The sequence below is a fragment of the Macaca fascicularis genome, chromosome 1 (assembly GCF_037993035.2).
Source record: "Macaca fascicularis isolate 582-1 chromosome 1, T2T-MFA8v1.1".
Taxonomy (NCBI): domain Eukaryota; kingdom Metazoa; phylum Chordata; class Mammalia; order Primates; family Cercopithecidae; genus Macaca; species Macaca fascicularis.
In genome coordinates, this window is record NC_088375.1 from 117,424,009 (window position 1) to 117,445,530 (window position 21,522).

Consider the following 21,522-nt stretch of genomic DNA (forward strand, 5'->3'; position numbering starts at 1 on the left):
GAACCTAAAACTCCTCTAAAAAATAAAGTCTAGGCCAGATGCAGTAACTCATGCCTGTAATCCCAGCTCTTTGCGAGGCTGAGGCAGGTAGGTCGCTTGAGCCCAGGTGTTCAAGACTAGCTTGGGGAACACAGCAAAATCCCATCTCCACAAAAAATACAAAAATTAGCTGAGCACGGTGGTGCACACCTGAAGTCCCAGCTACTCAGGTGACTGAGGTAGGAAGAGGATTGCTTGAGCCTGGGAAGTTGGGGCTACAGTGAGTCAAGACCGTGCCACTGCACTTCAGCCTGGGTGATAGAGCAAAATCCTGCCTCAAATAAATAAATAAATAAATAAAATTAAAATAAAGTCTTGTAAACAAAAACAAATCAAAAAAACCCTACCCAAACTGGATTTGTCTTACATGCCTCCCTGAGAACGCTATAGGCAGAATTATTATTTTTAACTCACTTATGAATTCCTCTTAGGTGAGAACATTCCATAGCTTCCAGCTTAGCTAATCCTAAGAGTTCAATGTTTACTTTATCCCAACTCCTAAAATCTAGGAACAGGCAAACCTAAAAGAAATTCACAGAACATCAATGCTATGGGACTCCCCTTGGGTCTCCTGGGAAGCAACGATTGAAGGCCCTAGGTGCTGACTGTAAAACTCATTAGAAGTTAAGAATATAAGTAATACTACTTCTTGTTCAGATTGCCAGAAAGAAACAAGTATCCTAAAGTACCTTTTCTAAACGTGCAGAAGAAATGGCCACGACAGAGGGAGTAACATGATGAAAGGGCTATATTTTCATTTTGACATGATGACTAATAAGATGAATTCATCAGACTGCTTTCCTAACCAAGTATATAAATACTTTGTGCGTTCCTGGGAGAAAGGTGAAGGATGGTTACAGAATATTGAACCCTAGGGGGGTTAGGCAGCTCTGGGTGGGGAACTGCTGAGAGTTCTGATTATTCAGGGAATAGCAGGGGCGTATGTAACTCTAAGGGGATAAAGAACTGACAGAAGGGCTGTTCCAGGAAATGGGAAAAGGGATGAAAGCAGAGACAAGGAAGCCTGACCTATTTCTGGACATCATCCCCTTCAATTAACTCAGCTCTAAGCTCTGGCTCCCTCAGGCCTTATACCCTGGACTTGCTCTGCCTGGAGTGGTGAGGTGGGGCAGGATTAAGCCAAACTGCCCAGAGTTGGCTCTGTGTGGTGACTGGGGACACTTATGCCATAGGCGGCCATCTGTCAGTGAGTACAGGTTAGCAGCAACTATGGTAAGCAAGGGGGGCGGTGTGTCATATTTTGCTCAGATTAGAAATGTCATGGTAATACACAGAACTACACTGAGGGGCTTTTCTAGTGTTTAGGCCCCTCCTAAGAGAACATAAAATGACAAAACATTAAGAAATTCTCATGGATTTATCTCTTTAATTTGAAGCAGTAAAGAAGACTTACTTAATTCAAATAAATTTTACTTTTTCTTTATGTTTCCAAAGAAAACCCAAATACCTCCTAGGTCACGTTACAGTTCTCACTTCCTCTACTGGACGTGGGAATCAACGGAGCATTTGTGCTGCAGCTCACAAGGCAGACAAGGACTGGGGAAAAGGCCTGCATTGTGGTGAGCTATTCACAGGAGTGGATTTCCTCCTAATGAAATCAGCAGCTCACTGTTAATATGGGTCATTATCCCAGGCTTAGAAATATTTTCATTATGGTCAATTTCTGTGGTAATGCTGTTTTTGTGAGGGGATTTGTCTGGTTTACTTCACAGATGACAGGGTATGGTACAGAGAGTTTAAATGAACAACCAGAGTCACTAGGGGTCCCCCAATTCCTAGTCTGCAGAGAGTATAGGAACTACTTAACTTTTAAATACAAACATTGACATAAACCATGTTCTAACCTTGGCCTCTAAAAAAAGCTGCTACTGGTCCTTTTTTTAATGAAAGCAAAAGTTACAGACCATCTGCATGTCCATCAATAGGGTAATGGTTAAGCAAATTCAAGTATGTAAAGTCATTAAAGGTGGTACTAATATTTACCTAGAACTGGTTACAATATGGAAAGTGCTGATCTTATAACACTAAAGGGAGAAAAGCAGGTCCTAAAATTGTATGTACAGCCTGATCTCAAAGTCATGAAGAAAACATACAAGAAAAACATTCTAGGAAGATGAACAACACAAATTAACAGTCTCTGGTAGGAGGGTGGATGAGTCTCTTTTCCTTCTTTCTACATTACTATATTTTCAAATTTTCTATATATATTACGAAGAAAAAACTTTATTATTCTTCTTTTAAAAGGTCAAAGCCTACACTATCATATTTAAATACCATTTTCCTCTTGACACTTTGAATCAGTAAAAGCTAGCACTCAGTTGGGCTCCTTGGTTTTCAATACCAAAAAGCAGATGCCCTGAAATCAGGGGACAGGGAGGTGAACATTGAAGAACCCTTTTGTTGCGTGTCTTAAGGTATGTCACTGATTTTTAGGAAGCAAAGGCTGTTCAGTTTCAAATCAATGTTTACTGGTGGCTATTCAGGGCTACAGTATTGTGCTGGGTGGTGAATTTGATGGCAGCTTCTTCTAATTAAAATGTGAACTGGCCATGACAACTCTGTGGATTAAATAAAATAAAAACCATAGGCAATCTATTCAACCTGGAAGCTACGGTGGTTTTATCTGTTATGCTGAGATTTAAAGAATTGAGGAATAGATTCAACATCCATTCCTCACCCAGAAATAGATACAAAAGACTCTGTGTCTCCCCTTTTCCACATAAGAGTTTAAAATAAAGATCAAATAACAAATGTAAAACAAGATGGAACAGATTCCTACAGACAGCAAAACAAATACACAAGTAAAGGACAAAAACCACATAATCATCTCATCTCAATAGACACAGAAAAAGCATCTGACCACATTCAACACCTTTCCATGACAAAAATACTCAACAAACTAGGAATGAAAAAAAAAACTAAGAATAGAAGGAAACACACTAAGAGTGGAAGGAAACTTCCTCATTCTGATAAAGGGCATCCATGAAAATCCCACAGTGAACATGATACTTAAAGGTGAATGAGACTGAACACTTTCCCCCTATGATCAGAAACAAGACAAGAATGTCCACTTGTGCTACTTCTATTCAACACTGTATTGGAGGTTCTGGCTGGGCAGTTACTCGAGAAAAAGAAATAGAAGATATTCAGTTTGGAAGGGAGAAGTAAAACTAGTTCTATTCACAGATGACATAATCTTGTATTTTAAAAATTGTAACGAGTCCCCAAACTTTAGAATTAATCAGAATTAATAAACAAGTTCAGCAAGGTCACAGGATTCAAGATCAATATACAAAAGCCAGTTGTACTTCTATAAAACTGCAATGAATAAACAAGCAGAAAAGTAAATTAAGAAAGCAATTCTATTTACAATAGCATCAAAAAGAATAAAATACTTAGGATAAATTTAACAAAAGAAACATGATTTGTACACTGAAAACTACAAAACACCATGGAAAAAATTTAATACCTAAATAAATGGAAAGATATCCCATGTTTATCAACTGAAAAACAATAGTGTTAAATGGCAATGCTTTCCAAATTGATCTACAGATTTAACACAATCCCCATCAAAGTCCCAGATGCCTGGACTGTAGAAATTAACAGTCTGATCCTAAAAGTCACATGGAAGTGCAAGGTATCCAAAACAGCCAAAACAATCTTGAAAAAGAACAAAATTGGAAGTCTCCAACTTCTTGATTTCAAAACTAACTACAAAGCTACAGTAATCAAACAATGTGATACTGTTATAAGAACAGAAATCTAGATCATTGAAATAGAATTGACAGTCTAGAAATAAACCTTACATTTATGATTAAATGATTTTTGACAAGGGTACGAAAACAAATCAATGGGAGAAATAACACACTTTTCAATAAATGGTACCAGGACAACTGGCCATCTCCTTGCAAAATAATAAAAGTTGGATCCCTTCCTCTTAACCACATACAAAAGTTAACATGAATCATAGCCTAAAATGTAAGAGCTAAAACTATAAACTCTTGGAAGAAAACATAGGTGTTAATCCTCACAGCCTCAGATTAGGCAGTGATTTCTTAGACATAGCAAAAACACAAGCAGCAAAAGGAGAAGGAAAAAAAAAAAAAAAAGCAGATGAACTGGACTTCATCAAAATTTAAAAATTTGGTGTTTCAAGAGACATCATTAAGAAAGTGAAAGACAACACACAGAATGGGAGAAGATATTTTCAAATAATAATGTTTATGGCAGCACTATTCATAATAACCAAAAAGTAGAAATAGTCTAAACGTCCATCAACAGATGAATGGATAAACAAATGTGGCATATCCATACAATGAAATATTATTCGGCCACAGAAAGGAATGAAGTACTGATACCTGCTACAACATGAATGGACCTTGAAAACATTATGCTAAGTGAAAAAAAGCAAGTCACGAAAGTCCACATATAATATGATTCAATTCATATGAAATACCCAGAAGAGGCAAATCTATAGAGACAGCAAGTAAATTAGTGGTTGCCAGGGGCGGGGGCATGGGGGCATGGGAATGATTACTAATGAGAGCAGAGTTTCTTTTTGAGGTGATTAAAATGTTCTAGAATTATATAGTGGTGATGGTTGCACAACTCTGTGACTATACTAGAAACCACTAAATTGTACACTTTATATAGTGAATTTTATGGTATGTGAGTTCTATCTCAATAAAGCTGCTATTAAAAACAAACAGATACACAATAAAGGAAGCCTATGCTTTCTCTGCTCTTTCCAAATCTAAGGGCTTAAATCAATATTTACCCTTTAATTTAAAGGTCAAGAGATGTTAGAAGATTATTTCACTATATACCATAAAAGGTTATAATACTACAAATAATATTAATAGAAAACAAACTGTATTAGAATCTAGCTTATCTTTAATATAAATACTAATTATTTAATTCAATAAATATCTTGCAGTCATTATACTGATTCAATTGATACCTGAATTTTTACAGAGGAGTATCAATATATACATTCACAAATTTCTAATTAAAACCCAGGAACCCAGGGCAGAGTTAGTGAAAACATTTAGTCTTAAACTCACAAATGATAATCCTTTGCATTGATATTCTAAATAAGATTGGGGTTGAAATACTTTCAAATCATCTTCCTACTGAAACACATACATACACAGACAAAGGATGTTAAAAATCTTCCACTTTTGACAAGTCATTTAACACCTTGGGAGGCTCGATTCCCTCCTCTCTTTCTTTATACTCCACCATGTTCCCTAAAGTATCTGAAGTAGCTGAGCTTCAGTTCATTTCCTTAAAATGAAAGCAGAAATGAAAACATACATTCATCCAAAAACTTGTACATGAATGTCCACAGCAGCATTATTTATAATAGCCAAGAACTGGAAACACCCAGATGTCCATCAACTGATGAATGGATAAACAAAATGTGGCATATGCATACAATGGAATCTTATTCAGTCATAAAAATGAACAAAGCACTGATACATGCTACAATATGGATGACCCTTGAAAACATTTTGCTCCAAAAAAGAAGCCAGATACAAAGGCCCCATATTATATTCCATTTATGTGAAATGTCCATAATAGGCAAAATGTCGAGAGACAGAAAGTAGATCGTGGTTGTTGCAGAATGGGAGGTAGGGAATGGAGTGTGAATGGAGGGTATTGGCTAAGGGGTCCAGGTTTCTTTCGGGGTCAAGAAAATGTTCTAAAACTGGTTGTGGTGATGATCACGCAACTTTGTGAATATATGAAAAGCCACTGAATTATGTACTTTAAACAGGTAATTGTATGGCATATGAATTGCACCTTAACAAAGCTGTTTTTAAAAATGAGGGCATCTGATCAAAACCGTAGGGTCTCTTCTAGCTCCATCTATGATTCCACAGGACTCCCTGCTCACCTGAGGTCTGGAAGTCTATCTCAATAGGATTGGAGAGACTGGTTGCTGCTTCTCGCCAAAGGCTGCCTCTGACAGGAGACCAGGCTGTCACCATGCAGCGGTACAGCCCTGCGTCTGAGACCTGAGTCTGGTACATTCGATAGCGGAACTCATCCTCCTGCACTTTTTCTAAAACAACGCCATCCACCCGTGATGCGTCTGTCCAATTCTCCAGCTTCACCACAGAATCCTGGTCCAGAGAGATGATGTACTTCGTTTCATTGGGACTGGAGAGGTCGCCGACGGGCTTCTCAGCCGTGATGAGAACAGAGTAGCGTGGCGACTTAATATTCTTGGAAGATACTTTGCAAGTCATCTCAAATGTATTTCCTGCAGCAAAGAAAGGCTTTGGCTGCCTCGCCTTCACCACAAGCACAGAATCTGGAATGAAGGACCAGAAGGATGTGATTTCCAACAAGATCAGTTAAAATAAAAATGCAACTAAAAGCAAAATAACCAAGAAATAGAAATTTATTTGCAAATTTCCACACAAAAGCACCTATGAAAATCGGGAAACTCAGAAAGAAAATCACGTGTATCTATAAGCAGGCTAAAACCACCCCATTTTGGAAGTAACAGTCTGAAATTAATCAGTGGGTGTCAGGAGAGAGGAAATTATGGTGAGAACCAGTTTTAAGGATTTTTAAGTCCTTAAGAAGTTTCACCAGGAAGAGTTTGGGAACCCACTATTGGTGCTCCAAAAGATGCAAGGCAGAGAGCACTTCTAGCAAGGTGGGAAAGACATGGTTGAACACATGACCTCCAAGCCAGGCTCCTGGCCATACAATTTGCCTCTCCTCCCCAGGGGTCTGCTAAATGCAGGGAAAGTGCCCCTAGCTAAGTCAGCCTGCAGGCAGGAATACAGCAAGGGACAAATGAGTTCTCTCTGTTTAATCATATGATAGTGACATTACAGATTTATTGCTAAAATGACTGTAGCGTATATATTTGCAGATCTAATAATTTCCACTTGGTTTACACTTTAATTTCAGAAATGCTATTTAAACATTTTGAGAGGTGTCTATGGCTACGCTAACTTTAGGTTTAAGCGGATTACTCCTTGCGTCTCTGTCAAAACAACAATGCCTACGCAGGTACACATTAGAATTCATCTATTATAGTAGCACAATGTCAGGCACTTGGAAGGTGCTTAAATATTTGTTGAGTGGATGAATAAACGAATTAGACACATTCTTTTTATCCTTTAATAAGATGATGAATCCTATAATCCATCCAGTTACAAGATGAGATTTTTACGTTAGATTTTTTGGAACACTTGTTCTAACAAACCGATTAGCAGAGCATATATATTATGAACTCTCTCCAGAACCACTGACTGCTGAGCTTCTACTGAGCCACCACAGTCTTTCTTGATTTTCCTGTGAGTTCGGTCATTCATTCACCAATTTAAACATGTATTTATTGAGAGCCTTCCATACTGCAGGTACTGGAAACATAACGGTGAATAAATAAATACAAAAATCCCTCCCTTTATATGCTAGTGAAGGAAGACAAATGAAATACACAAGTAAAATATATGGTATGGTTAGATGGTGATAAATGTTTAAGAGATGATAAGCAACCAAGGAAGAGAAAAAGCGTGGATTTGTATATGGAAGGAAGGTGTGTGTGCCGCAACTGTAAATAGAGAGATCAGGGACGTCCTCCCTGAGGAGGCAACATTTTAAAAAGAACCTGAGCTGGGTGTAGTGGCTCACGCCTATAATCTCAGTGATTAGAGAGGCTGAGGCGAGAGGACTGCGTGAGGTCAGGAGTTTGAGATCAACCTGGACAACATAGCAAGACCCTGTGTCTCTAAAAATAAAATTAAATAATTAGCCAGGCACAGAGCATGTGCCTATAGTCCCAGCTACTTGGGAGGCTTGAGCCCAGGAGTTTGAGGCAACAATGAGTTGTGATGGCGTCACTGTACTCCAGCCTGGGTGAGAGAGCCTCGGTGAGAGAGCAGGCCCAAGATTCTAAAAAAATAAAATTAAAATTAAAAATAAAATTAAATAAATAAAAAGGACCTGAAGGAGGTGAGGGAGCAAGTCCTATCTATCTTGGGAAGAGCATTCTAGGCTGATGGAACAGCAGGCAGAAAGCTACAAGCCAGGAGCACACCTGGTATATGTGAGGAGCCTGGAAGGGCAGAGTGGCTGGATGGAGTGGGTGCTGGGGAGGGTGCTAGGTGAGGCCAGAAGGTAATGGGACCAGTTGGTACAGAACACCTAAGACCACTTAGAGGATTCTGGGTTTTGCTCTGAGTGAGATGGGGAGGCTTTGAAGATTCAGAGCGGAGGAGTTTCAGGACCTGACTTATATTTAACAGGATTGTTCCAGCTGCCGTGTGCTAGGGCAGTGCAAGGAGACGAGCTGGGAGGCCAGGGATGTAATCCAGGCAAGGGTGGCGCCGTAAATGGCAGAGTGTGAAAAGTAGCCAGATTCTAAGTCAATTTTAAGAACGAGGAGTCCAGGATGAAGGTTTTGGGCTGAGCCACTAGAACAATGGTGCTGGAGGAGGCTGGGAGAAGAGAGCTGGCAGATGTGATGGGAAGCGTCCTTTTGAACAGAAATTTAAGATGCCTGTTAGTCAAATAGTGTCAAGAACGCAATGTAATATTGAGTCTGGAGTTCTGGAAAGACGTCCGGGGTAGACGTGTAAATCTGCAGTCACTGGTGTCTAGGCGGTATTTAAATTCATGAGATTAGAGACATCACCAAGAAGGTGAGGTTAAATAGAAAAGAAGTCGAAGTCCAAGGACTATGTCCGAAGACTATGTCCTGAGGTAGTCTAATGTTCCAGGGTTCAAAAAATGAATAGAAGCCAGCAAAGGAGGCTGAGAAATAGCTAATAAAGTTGGAAGAACGCCCTGAGAAGGCAGTGTCCCACAAGCCAAGGGAAAAACCAAAGGATTCCCAGGAGGAGAGAATCACTTGTGTTAAATTCTGCTAAGTCAAATAAAATAACTGACAATAGGATTTTCCAATATGATGATTACTGGCCACCTTACCACAAGCAGCTGAGGGGAAAGCCTGATTCGAGTAGGTACCAGAGAGAATGGAAGGAGAAAAACTAGACACACTGAGTATGTATACATCAAATATTATTGTTATAAAAGGAAAAAGTAATAAGTAGACAAATGGGTGTCGGCAACAGAAAGATGGATGAAGAAGCAAGATCAAGATTAGCATAAAAAAGGTGGTGGCCTGGCACAGTGGGTCATGCCTGTAATTCTAGCACTTTGGGAGGCCAAGGCAGGAGGATCATTTGAGGCCAGGAGTTCAAGACCAGCCTGGACAACACACTGAGACCCTGTCTCTACTCCCACCCCCCAAAAAAATAGCCAGGCATGATGGTAATGGCCTGTAGTGCCTCTAGTTCCAACTACTCGGGAGGCTGAGGTGGGATGATAACTTTAACCTACCTAGGAGGCTGAAGCTACAGTAAGCCATGATCATGACACTGCAAGTCAGCCTGGGTAACAGAGCAAGACCCTGTCTCAAAAAAAAAAAAAATAATAATAAGCTGTATGTGGTGGTGAGCACCTGTAGTCCCAGCTGCTCAGGAGGCTAAGGTGGGAGGATCACTGGAGCCCAGGAGGTCGAGGCTGCAGTGAGCTACAATCACACCACTGCACTCCAGCCTGGGCAACAGAGTGAGACCTTGTCCCTAAAAACAAAACAAAACTAAAACAACAAAAAATACCACAACCCTCACTCCCCACCCCCTCTTAAAAACCCAAGGAAACCTGGATCTAACAGCACATTGACAGACCTATGGGAAAGGTCCAGAAGGGAGAGAATTACTGAAGACATAAGAGAGAGTAGCCATGGTCTAAGTAGTGAGAGCGGCTGGCCTCTGCCAGGTTGTATGCCGGGTGACCTGGTCTCAGCCCTGGGGCAGCGTGAATGAGTATTCTCCTGATTATTTCTACTTTTAGGAGAACAGGAAGCAGGGCCAACAGCTGAGAAAGAAGCTGTGGGAGGAGGTTTGCAGAGACAGAAGGTTGTATGCAGTAATCACTTAGGAGAGTGGGGAGATAAACAGACTAAGGAAATGCAGAATAATTCTCAGGCAGTGCTGAGAGCCCACTTGTCACAAGTGACCACTACTTTAAAGGGAGCCCAGTCAACATGTTTGAATGTTTCTCTCCAACCACATTAGCTCTGTGGGCACAGGTAGGGAGGCTGCAGAAAGCTGCCTTTGAACTGGGTTGTGGTTTGGCCAGAGTCTAATGCAAACTGAGAAAGGAAGGGAGCTAGGGGTGTATGCAAGGGAATGATTAAGACTGACTGGGAATTTAGGCTAGGTAACAGTAGGTGACCACATAACTTACCCCTACCTCCCAGCCTTAGCTCTGAGAATGAAAGAAGGTGCTATCATAATGTACACCAGTCCAGGTGTACGCTGGACTACAAATGGGCACCCTAGTGAGAGAGACATGAAGACACAATGGGAGTGAAGGATGATGTCAGGTGGTAGGATTAACAGATTGTTGGCCCCAGTAGGATTCGGGGATTGTTGCTGGAGTACTAGAGGGAGTGGTGTAGAAAGACAGGAGATATGTTTAGAAAACAGGATGCTTGAAATTGAGACTGTGGAGGGGTTTCAGTTATCAGAAGGGAGACGGTCTAATGTAGCATATAAGCACGGGAGTGTAGGACCAAAATAGGATAGAGGACATGATGACTAGAGAGAGGAGGACAAGCAACTGAGAATGACAGGATTAACTATATTACAGTTCGCCACCTTGGCTGCACATGAAAATCACTATGGGAGCATTTAAAAATTCCAGTGCCCAGAATGCGTATACTTCAGACCAACTAAAATAGAATTTCTTGTGGGACCCACCCGATCTCATCTGATCTTGGAAGCTAAGCAGGGTCGAGCCTGGTTAATATTTGGATGGGAGAATTTCTAGTGGGACAAAGCACCAGCATTTTTTTTTTAAGTTCCTAGGGTGCTTCCAACTGTGACCCAGTGCTCTACACAGATACTGAAGTTAGCAAGATGGGAGCAGTGTCAGACAGAGTGGCCATGAAACAAACGCTAACATCTTCAAAGAACGAATGAAGGATCTAGGAGGCAGCAGGCAATAGTAACGAGAAGAGGTGGTATGCTGTGATGATGACATGAGATTCGAAGCTAGATATTTTTAGGAGTGAGCAAAAACAGCCTGGAAGCTGCAGGGAGGATCAAGGAGGGCACCTGCCCCACCTCTAGGCCCAGTTATGAGAAGTGTGGGAAGAAAATGGGCACCAGTTAGGTGGGCTCTGGGGGAAACTGTCCTCAGAGAGGTAACTTTCTCCAGGGGAAAGAGTGTCCTCAGAGTCATCAGGTTCAACACAAGAAAGAGAAAAGGAACATTCAGAGGTAAAGTTCAGGAAACAAGAGACTTGGCTGATGACAGTGAGTTGGAGAGGGACCTCTCTGGGGCTTAGGGATAGAGGAGGGGTGATAGTGAGTCCAAAGAGGTGTAGCAGGTCGCATGGCGATCAATGTCCAGGACATACATTCCTAGTGTAAGTGATAACCTGCAGAGGGTGACTGTGCATCTGAAAACACACAGAGGCACGACTTAAGCGAAGACAAAACAAAAATGAATAACAAGAAAAAAGTTCCTACCTTCTAATGCCCAAAATATGTTAACGGGCTTGGAGAAGACATCCTTGCTTTTCACCCAGCTGTTGTTCCGCTGTTTGGTCCAGGCAGACACGACACAGTAATAATTGCCTCTGTCTTCCTCTGTAGTCCTTTGGATCCGGAAATTGAACGTGTCTGTATGTTCCTTAGAAAAAATAAAGTCTCCATCCTGGGCCCGCTGCTTGCTCCTGTCTCCGTATTTCAGCGTCCAGTCCCCATCCATGACTGCAAGCAGCTCGCTGGTCACCACGTCGTCGCTGCGCCGGTTCATCCTGTAGTACCACGAAACCGTGAATCGGACATTCGCCTCCCCACTCTTCGTGTCCACCACCCGGCATGCCAGTTCTGTGGGGTCATCCGCAAACCCGGGGACCTTGGAAGCATTCAGGTACACCTGGTAGTCTGGTTCTGAACAAGAGAGACAGAAAGGCCAGGATAGGAAAATAATTAGAGCAACGTAGCAAGAATTAGCAAAAGGAATGAGACGAGGACTGCTCTTGTTTGGACAATTAAAGGCTTCTCCTGCCAGACTACAGAGACAGAAATCAGCCATTGCATTGGATAGGATCCTATAACAGTGTTCTTGCAAAACCTGTAAAACACCACCTCTCATACTTCCCACCCCAAGAAAACCTCCCAAGGGCAGAAGCCCAATGTCCTCGGCCAAAGTCTTGATCTTTCCATGGCGCTGGGTCTGCTGTCAGTTTCCCCAAGAGGTTAAGGTCTTCTGAGAAGAATCTCTTAAGAAGGTCAGTGTTCACCCTCTACCAAGATTGCTCTGGAATGCCAAGCAAGACCACAGACCTCCAACGCCCCCACTGGAGCAGTACTGGAAAACCCCACCCAACACTAGGCCCATCAGTCTCATAGTGGCTCAGCTTCCGTCATCCTTGGCCATGCCCCAAATGCAAGGCCCTCAGGTCATCATTCCCCCTACATATTCCTGTCCTCATTTTACTGTTCCTCTGCCTTTTTCTGTGGAATCTGTGTTCAGTGGTCAGTAAGCACTCCCATCTCAAACTCTCCCACAGACATTCTTGCTACTGCCACATGTAACTCACCTGCGTCACTGTGAATCTGGCCCTAGCGGGCACCCTATGACCCTACAGGGAAGGGTGGGGGGAAGCTAGCATTCTCCTGGCAATCCCTTTCCTCTGCCACAGTCCTGTTTTCACTGGGAGAAAAACCCCTCCCTCCTCTGGCTTCATTGCATCAATTTAATCCATCTGCACCTCCATGGTTCTGTCCTCCTTGGCCCCAAGGCTTCCTCCACACCTGCCAAGGAGCTGGTGTTGGAATCCTCTTGTGGTTTCCTCTCCTTTCCCCCAGCTCCTCTACACCTGATTACTTGAGGTTCTCCAGTCTCCACACAGTCTCACGCCACTGTGATGACCTGTTCGGGATGCTCTACAAACTTCCACTTATTCTTCAATGTCACCTGGGTCCCCAGAAGGGATGTCCTCTGTGCTCCCAGAAGCCATCTATGCACCCTTGGATGCCAGTTAGCCCACTCCACAATGACTCTTTGCTTACAGTCTCATCCTCAAGCTCCAAATACACTGCCTTTTATGCAGTAGGCACTCAGTAAATGTTTACTGCCTTAATGTTCAGGCTTTTAGAAAAGGCTACATTTTTCTTTTTCTTTTTTTTTTTCCTGGACAGAGTCTCACTGTGTATTCTACGTGGAGTGCAGTGGCGCCATCTCAGCTCACTGCAACTGCCTCCCAGGTTCAAGCATTTCTCATGCCTCAGCCAACCAAATAGCTGGGAATTCAGGCACACACCACCACACCCAGCTCATTTTTGTATTTTTTTAGTAGAGACAGGGTTTTGCCATGTTGGACAGGCTGGTCTCAAACTCCTGGCCTCAAGTGATCCGCCCACCTCAGCCTCCCAAAGTGCTGGGGTTAAGGAACGAGCCACCGCACCCGGCCTATAAAGGCTACACGTTTTTCTTCCATAGCACTTTGCCTTCTGGGAGAAAAATAACACTACCTAAACAGAACGTTCCATTTATCAACACTATCTTTATCTGCATCATCTTGATCAAAGTTTAGTTTTATTTAACATTGTTTTCATTTATGACATACAGATTACAAGCTGCTGAGGTCAAGGAACTTTTCTTGTGATTTACACTTCTAATGGAATTTATAACATCATGATTTCTCCAAGAATGATTCAGTGGGCCAGGAAATGGAAAGAACTCAAAATCCTAAATCCTCAAATGTCATATTCGCAAGTATTTAATTGCTTGCACCCATCCATGGGAGCACATTGTACTGTGATGTGGACACCGCAGAGAATCCACAGGCTGTGGGACTGCCAGGGCTAGAGAGGAATCCAGCGGCCATCCTGACTGCTCAATTTACAGGCTCGTGTGCTGTCACACTGCTAGGGGATATCCTGCTCCTGGGCATGGTGCTAACACACCACACCACACATCACCCTAGCAAAAACTGACCGAAAGACACACACCACCCAACTGTGCTTACATCATCATATGCAAAAGATAAGGAATGCTCAAATGACTCCACAACTAAACTTTCATGTCGAATTCTGGATGCAGCAATGTGGGTGCAGAGCAGGACAACTAAGTCCATCTCATGTGGAAAGGGCAGATTTGCACCAGCTGTGCACAGAGCAAGACTGCCCCAGGACACTGAACATCAACTATCTGCAGGCAGCAGCCAGCAGTGGCTGTTACATGGAGCCTCAAGTCCACTTCAAGCACAACGCCTAAGACCCTTCCTGTGTGGCATGAGACTGTGTGAAGACTGGAGAACCATAACCCTGCACAGCAAACTGTGAGGCAGCAGAGAACAGTGGTGAGGCGATGAGGTCTGGAGTCAGACTGTGTTCAAATCCTGGTTCTGCCCTTTACTTGCCATTGACCTTGGGTAGATTACGCAGATCTCTGGTGCCTCACCCATAAAAATGGCGACGAGAGTAACTAGCTCATAATGTTATTGTGAGGGTTAAGAGTTAAAATATACTGTACTTAAAATGCCTAGACTGATGCCTGGTGTGTGTGTGTGTGTGTATGCAGGTACACACATACTCATATATACAGACACGTGTATATATTTGTGATTATTATTCACAGTTCCCATTTCTGAGGGGAGACCTTTAAATAAGTTAGTGACTGGCCCACACAGCTCAAAAGTGGCAGATGGGAATGAAGCCCTACCAAGCCCTATCTTCTCCCACCTTTCAAGTGCATCCTTAGCTCACAGATGAACCAAACCTACTGTCTTCTAAACTTTGTATTTTCTAAGTTCCACTGACGGACATAGGATTTTTAGGAACGCTGAGTGCAGTGCTGCCATGACACTAAGTTACTGCCACAGGGAATCTGACCCAGACGACACCTCCCCGCAGGCCGTCGCCTCAGCCTCGCTGACCAGTGTGATCCAAAACACCATGAAGTTGCCTGTGGGGACTCCTCTTCTGTCTCCTCACAGGTGACAGACCCTTTGATCCTTCATGGTTTACTTCCACCCCCGTGCAGATTCTTTCAAAGTGGCACCTTTTCAAAGGCCGTCAAAATTATGATGAAAGACGCGAGATGCTCATGGCAGCATTATTCACAAGGGCCAAGATGTGGAATCAATCCGTGTCCATCAACAGATGAATGGATTTAAAAAATGGGGTATATATACACAATAGACTACTATTTAACCATAAAAAAAAAGGACAAAATCCTGCCATTTGCAACAACACGGATGAACCTGGAGGACAGTGTTAAGTGAAATAAGCCAGGCACAGAAAGACAAATACCACATAATGTCACTCATATGTGGGAGCTCAAAAAGCTGAGCTCATAGAAACAGAGAGTAAAATGGTGATTACCAGAGGCTGGGGGATGGGGAGGGGAGAACGCTAGGCAAAGGACGCAAAATTTCAGTTAGACTGGAGGAATAAGTTCCAGAAATCTATTGTACAACATTGTGACTATAGTTAATAACCAAATATTTATTGTATACTTGGAAACTGCTAAGAGAATAGATCTTCAACATTCTCAGCACAAAAAATTAAAAGTATATGAGGTAATGGATATGTTAATTAGCTTGATTTAGCCATTCAACAATGTATACATATTTCAAAACACCATGTGATACACCATAAACACATATAATTTTAATCTGTCAATGCAAAAAAAACATGTTCGAGTGACTTGACTCACCTATTAGTGGTCAGATCACAGAACACACAGAAAAGGGGTCAAAACTAGCTCCTGTGCCAACCACCTGGGCAGCTCTCTCTCTCCTCCCACTCCCTGGCCTGCTCACACCCCAAAGCTCACTGCCCCAGACATGAAAACCCAGCTCTTCCTTAGCCTCCAGACCCAAACGCTGGCCTCAGCTGAGGTCTGGGCATTCTGACCGGGCATCCATGGCATCTTAACCTCAGCATGCTCACAACCAAATTCACCTCACTCCACATCTGCCTCTGCAAACAAACACACACACACACACACACAGAGCGAGCAAGCGAGAGAGAGAGAGAGAGAGAGAGAGATAGAGAGAGAGAGCGCAAGCTAAAACCTTGCTCCAAACACAGCCAGCCCCACCTCCAAACTTTTCAACAACCATTCCTGCTACCACATTCCTGCCATTCATTCTCAAGGTCGCTCAGTGTTAAAGGTGTGCCGTCTTCAACACTCTCCCTTCCCTTCCACCTCTCCACTCTGAGGGTTCTTAAGTCTCGCACATCCTACCTCCTCAGTGTCTCTTCCATTTCTTTGTTCCCAGGCCTGATGCAGAGTAGACACTTCATGAATATTTGCAAATAGAAGTAAAAACCTCATGAAGAACCCCTTCACCCCGGCCCTCACTCCCTCTAGCCAAGACTGTAATAACAACCTCCCAATGCCACCTGACATGACTGACATGACTGACATGACTGCTCGGGCATCTGCTCTATAAGCCTCCCGTGGCTTCTTCCCCCACCTACTGAGTTAAGAAAATGCTCCCCAGCCTGGCTTCAAGGCCCTCCACTGCATGCACCCAGCCGCAGCACCCACTGCCTTCTCAGCTCCACTCAGATAGCACCTCTCACCATTCCCTAGCTAATCCTATGCTTCCAGTTTCTCTGCCTGCCTTCCTGCTGTTCTGTCTGCCTCAGCACCTGGGCCACCTGCTCAGTAAGTAGTTCAAATAATCACTGAAGAGATGCTTTCATTCTACTCCATTCTCCACCCTGAAATGAATCTGTTTGAATCCTCCGTATCCAAACATAGCGGAATGAGAGTATGGGGGACTTGCACAATGTGTGCATCTAGCTATAGGAATTCCAGCTTGGAAGGAAAGAACAATCTCTTCATTGACCTCAACAGTTGGTCTCTTCATTGTCTCTTAAAACTAACCTTAGGCCTCAGAAAAGGAGGTCTCAGTTTTAATGCAAAGGCAAACAAAAACAAGTGGATTTTTGGCTTGTGAACTTATGAGGGGCAGGTTCATTTGAACTATCCACCAGCCTTGTAGGTCAACTTTAGACTTACACTCCTGGAGAAGATATGATTCCACCATGTCAGAATGGTAGGAGTAGGAGTGGGTTCTGATTTCTTCTTTGTTTTGGTGCATGGACAGAGATTGTCCTTTAACATTGTTTTACAATTTTAAAAATGGTTTGCAGAGATTGTGCCCTTCTTCAAGGCCTGTCATGTACACACCTCTTCTGTGCATCCTCTCCTACTCAACGGAGAATGCCTCCTTTGAACTCGCATGTCACACTCCTACTTCATATTCAACAAATCCCACCACCTGCCAAGCTCCCAGCTCTCTAAGGATTTTATGTGAATCCTGCCTTGAACTTTGGTTATTTGTATGTATGTCTTAGCGGCCTTCCACAGGACTCTTCCCAGGGCCAGGGACTGCCACCTTGATTCTCTGTACGTGCTGTGCATGCAGTGCCTTGTACATAAAAAATACTAACATACTGGCTGAATTGAACTAAATTTAATATTTTGCATTAAAATGTTCATTTTGGGCACAAGCATTTCACCACTGATTACTGCTACATTCTGCTTGATCTCATCAAGAAATCAGCTAAGAATGCAATGGTGGTTATGTTTAAAAACTGCTTATCATTAAAGATGCATACTAAAGTGTTGAACAGTGAAATGACATGATGTCTGGGATACACTTTATACTCTTCCAGAAGAAAACAGTGTGTGTCTGTGTGTGTGTGTGTCTGTGTGTGTCTGGTGTCTGGAATAGGGAAGAGAGATAAAATAAGATCAGCAAAATATTGATTATTGTTGAAGTTGGTGGTTATTTCTTCCCTGTGAATATTTGTAAATTTCTATTTTTGAAAGTTAAAAACAAACAACAACACACATTGTAAGCCCTCTCACAGAATACTGAGGCCAGTCCAAGTGCGGCATCACTGACGTTCTGAGAAGCAGGGATCTGCTCCCTAATCTGGATGCCAGGAAGGTGTCCGCTCATGTCCACACCATCTCTCAAGCGACACACAGACTCCAAAAGAGTGACCCTCCCCAAAAGAAAGGCTTTAAAAATAATGGCTCATTAAACTCCTTTGTCACAACTTTCAAAACAATGAAAAGCTTTCAGAATCACTGGCTAATTTGTAAAAACAAGTATCGTGTGCCTACTATGTGCAGGAGCCTGATCTAGAGATTTTCATACAAAATACCTCCTTTTCCTCTCATGACAATTTTGTAAGGAAGGTAGTATTATCCCCATTTTACGATAATAATGCTAAACAACGAGCTTTTATCAAGGGCTTTCTATATGCCAGGCACCAAGCTATATACTTTCCTTGTGTTTTCAGTTAATCTCCATAACAACCTTATAAAATTGGTACTATTTTCATGTACACTTCCAATTGAAAAACAAACAAAAAGCAAAAATGAAGCCCAGAGGAGCTAAGTTAGAAGACTAAGGCCTTGCACAGTGTGTGAGAGCAGAATTACAGGACAGGCTTTGGCTCCATGGCCTGGCTCCTAGTATGAGCAAATTGTGCAACCTCCTTACACACCCAGGTTATTAATCTTTCTCAAAGCCTGCCACGTCCCGGAAGACAAGAGTGATAACAACAGCTGAAGCACTAATCCTGAACTGTGTACAACAGGACCATGGTCTAATACCCCCTCTGACACTTAGTTAACTTGGCACAGCTAATTACAGGAATGGCTGCATGCACCAGTTAAAAGAAACAGAAGGAGTACTCAGCTTCTGCTAATGACAGGGTTTTATTATTTTGAATTGGTAGGTACTTTAGAGGCAGCTAAAGCATATTGACCAATTGTCAAAATGACACCATGATCATCATTTGTGTAACAATTAAATATTCACCAACATTTAATGAGTGAAGGCTACAAATACGGAGCTATTGTTGTTGGGAGGGGGTGGGAGGGGGGACTCGTTACCTTACTGTGGCAGAACCATTATGAGGATGTATGGAGCACTAGCCATTTCAGAGCAATAATAATAACATTATTTGAATGCAACATCTATGCCCTGCACCCAAAGAAATACTCATGAAGGGCCAGGCACGGTGGCTCACACCTGTAATCCCAGCACTTTTGGGAGGCCAAGGTGGGCGGATCACCTGAAGTCAGGAGTTTGAGACCAGCCTGGCCAACACGGTGAAACCCCATCTCTACTGAAAATACAAAAAAAAAAAAAAAATTAGCCGGGTGTGGTGGTGGGTGCCTGTAGTCCCAGCTACTCAGGAGGCTAGGGCAGGAGAATCGCTTGAACCCGGGAGGCAGAGGTTGCAGTGAGCCAAGATTGCACCACTGCACTCCAGCCTGGGTGACAGAGCAAGACTCCGTCTCAAAAAAAAAAAAAAAAGAAATACTCATGAAGTTTTTCTTTCTTCATCCTCATTTGCTCCTTCCAGAGAAGGAAAAGTGAATTACCAGCCTTGACGGGGAGGAAAAGGGCTGGATGTGGTCAGCTCAACACCTTTCTTTAGCTCCTCTTGGGAGCAGCTGCCTTTAGGACACACATGTTCCTAGTCCTCTACGCTGGGCTCCTCCGTGCCCTAAGGTCTTAACTGGTTAAGAACTTGGTGGGGAAGACCCTCAAACACAAACAAATCATCATCGCCACCACCAAGAAAATGCAGTGAGCATTTAAGAGCCAGGCACCATACTAAGCGCTTTATATGCATTTTCATATTAAACCAGGAAACCAAAACTTACTTGGTTTCATCGACACACCCGAGGCAACATCCCTAGAAGGTGGTGAAGGAGGACTAACACAGGTCTCCTGACTCCAACACTTGGCCACGTGCTCTTCTGCCTTCCAGAATAATCCTGGACAGACAGCTGATAATAGTTATCCTTAAAAACCCTACAGGTCTAAATCTTATCTCCTATAAATGGCCCAGAACTCTAAAGTTTCTACCAAGTACTTAGCAGATTAACAGCTCCTTTTAAAGAAAATAATTACCTTCCTTGCTGGCGCACTGATGAAGAGGGGCCAGTCCTTTAGTGGGGAAGAATGCAAATCAGGTTCTTAAGACTGAACAGCAGAACTCAACTCTGCCTCCTCCAGCTCTTATATCCAAAGCCTGTGGAACCCCTTCCAATTAACACCACAGAAGTCTGGTACTTCGGGCAGAGAGCTCAACCATGAACTGATTAGTATCCAACTCTTGCCAAAGGCTCATTTAAGACATCTGATAGCAGAAGGAGATGGCTTAATGTGCAGATTAACTAGCCATTCTGCTAGGTTCTCTGTTTTAGACATGTACTAAATTGGATCAACACAAAGCATCATTTGTCCCCCACAGTAATTCAGCTTCTTACAGAAACCCTTCACACACTTAAGATTTATGTCCTCAGCTTTTATAGAGGGTGGATATAAGAAACATCCATTTAAACAATCATTTAGGGCCTTTTGTAAAAGGACAGTTGAAAGCCCTGTCCATTATGTTTTCCAATGCCCCAAAATGAAAGAGCACATGATAAATTCAGTGCCAAGAGAAAGTTTGTCTCTCTGAGAGAGTTTATGTTTTCCTTCCTCAGAGGAGAACTGTATAATCACATCTTTTTTTTTTTTTTTTTTTTTTTTTTTTTTGTCTCAACTCTTCAGAACTTCAGAGGCAATTTCAGTGCTCAAATATAATAACTAATTCATACCAACCACCTTGCAATATCTATTCTTCTTTTACCCTTTTGATCTTGATTTTATTTTTATGTTTCCTGCTTTAAATTGTACTTCATTTTGCAAGCCAACTTAAATCTTTTTTCTTTCCCTTCAAAGTAGGACATACACTCTAAGTAAAAGAGGTTTTTTCTCACCCTCTAAAAAATTATCATGATCCTCTCAATGGCTGCAAGTGCTCTGGACTTGCCAGACCCATTCACGTCATCGCCCTCTCTTCCTGCTTAGCACAGTGGAATTCTAGAAGGCCCCAATCAGCTTCAACCCCCTCACCTAGCTCAGTACACAAGCCCCAAGCAAATGAAGCCAAGAACTACCCAGCTCTTAGGACTATGCTCTGGAGTTTCAGGAGTGAAGCTGAGTCCCAAGGCCAAAAATATTTTCACATTGAACATTTAATGCATATAAGGTCCTTAGTCCAGTGCCTGGCACACAGTAGATAATAAATGGTAATTACTCTTTTTTTTTTTTTGAGACGGAGTCTCGCTCTGTCGCCCAGACTGGAGTATGGTGGCCGGATCTCAGCTCACTGCAAGCTCCGCCTCCTGGGTTCATGCCATTCTCCTGCCTCAGCCTCCCCAGTAGCTGGGACTACAGGCGCCCGCCACCTCGCCCGGCTATTTTGTATTTTTTAGTAGAGACGGGGTTTCACCGGGTTAGCCAGGATGGTCTCGATCTCCTGACCTCGTGATCTGCCCGTCTCGGCCTCCCAAAGTGCTGGGATTACAGGCTTGAGC

General features: G+C 42.8%; 1 protein-coding gene across 1 annotated transcript in view; it reads right to left on the reverse strand.

Moving 5' to 3' along the window:
* The window catches only part of PTGFRN (prostaglandin F2 receptor inhibitor), a 78,136-nt gene that overhangs the window by 10,970 nt on the left and 45,644 nt on the right, over nucleotides 1-21,522 (reverse strand). The window contains exons 5-6 of the mRNA XM_005542200.4: nucleotides 11,628-12,053; nucleotides 5,960-6,379 (exon numbers count right to left, since the gene is read on the reverse strand). Coding sequence (XP_005542257.3) covers nucleotides 5,960-6,379; nucleotides 11,628-12,053 — 846 coding nt within the window. The remainder of the gene's footprint in view (nucleotides 1-5,959; nucleotides 6,380-11,627; nucleotides 12,054-21,522) is intronic.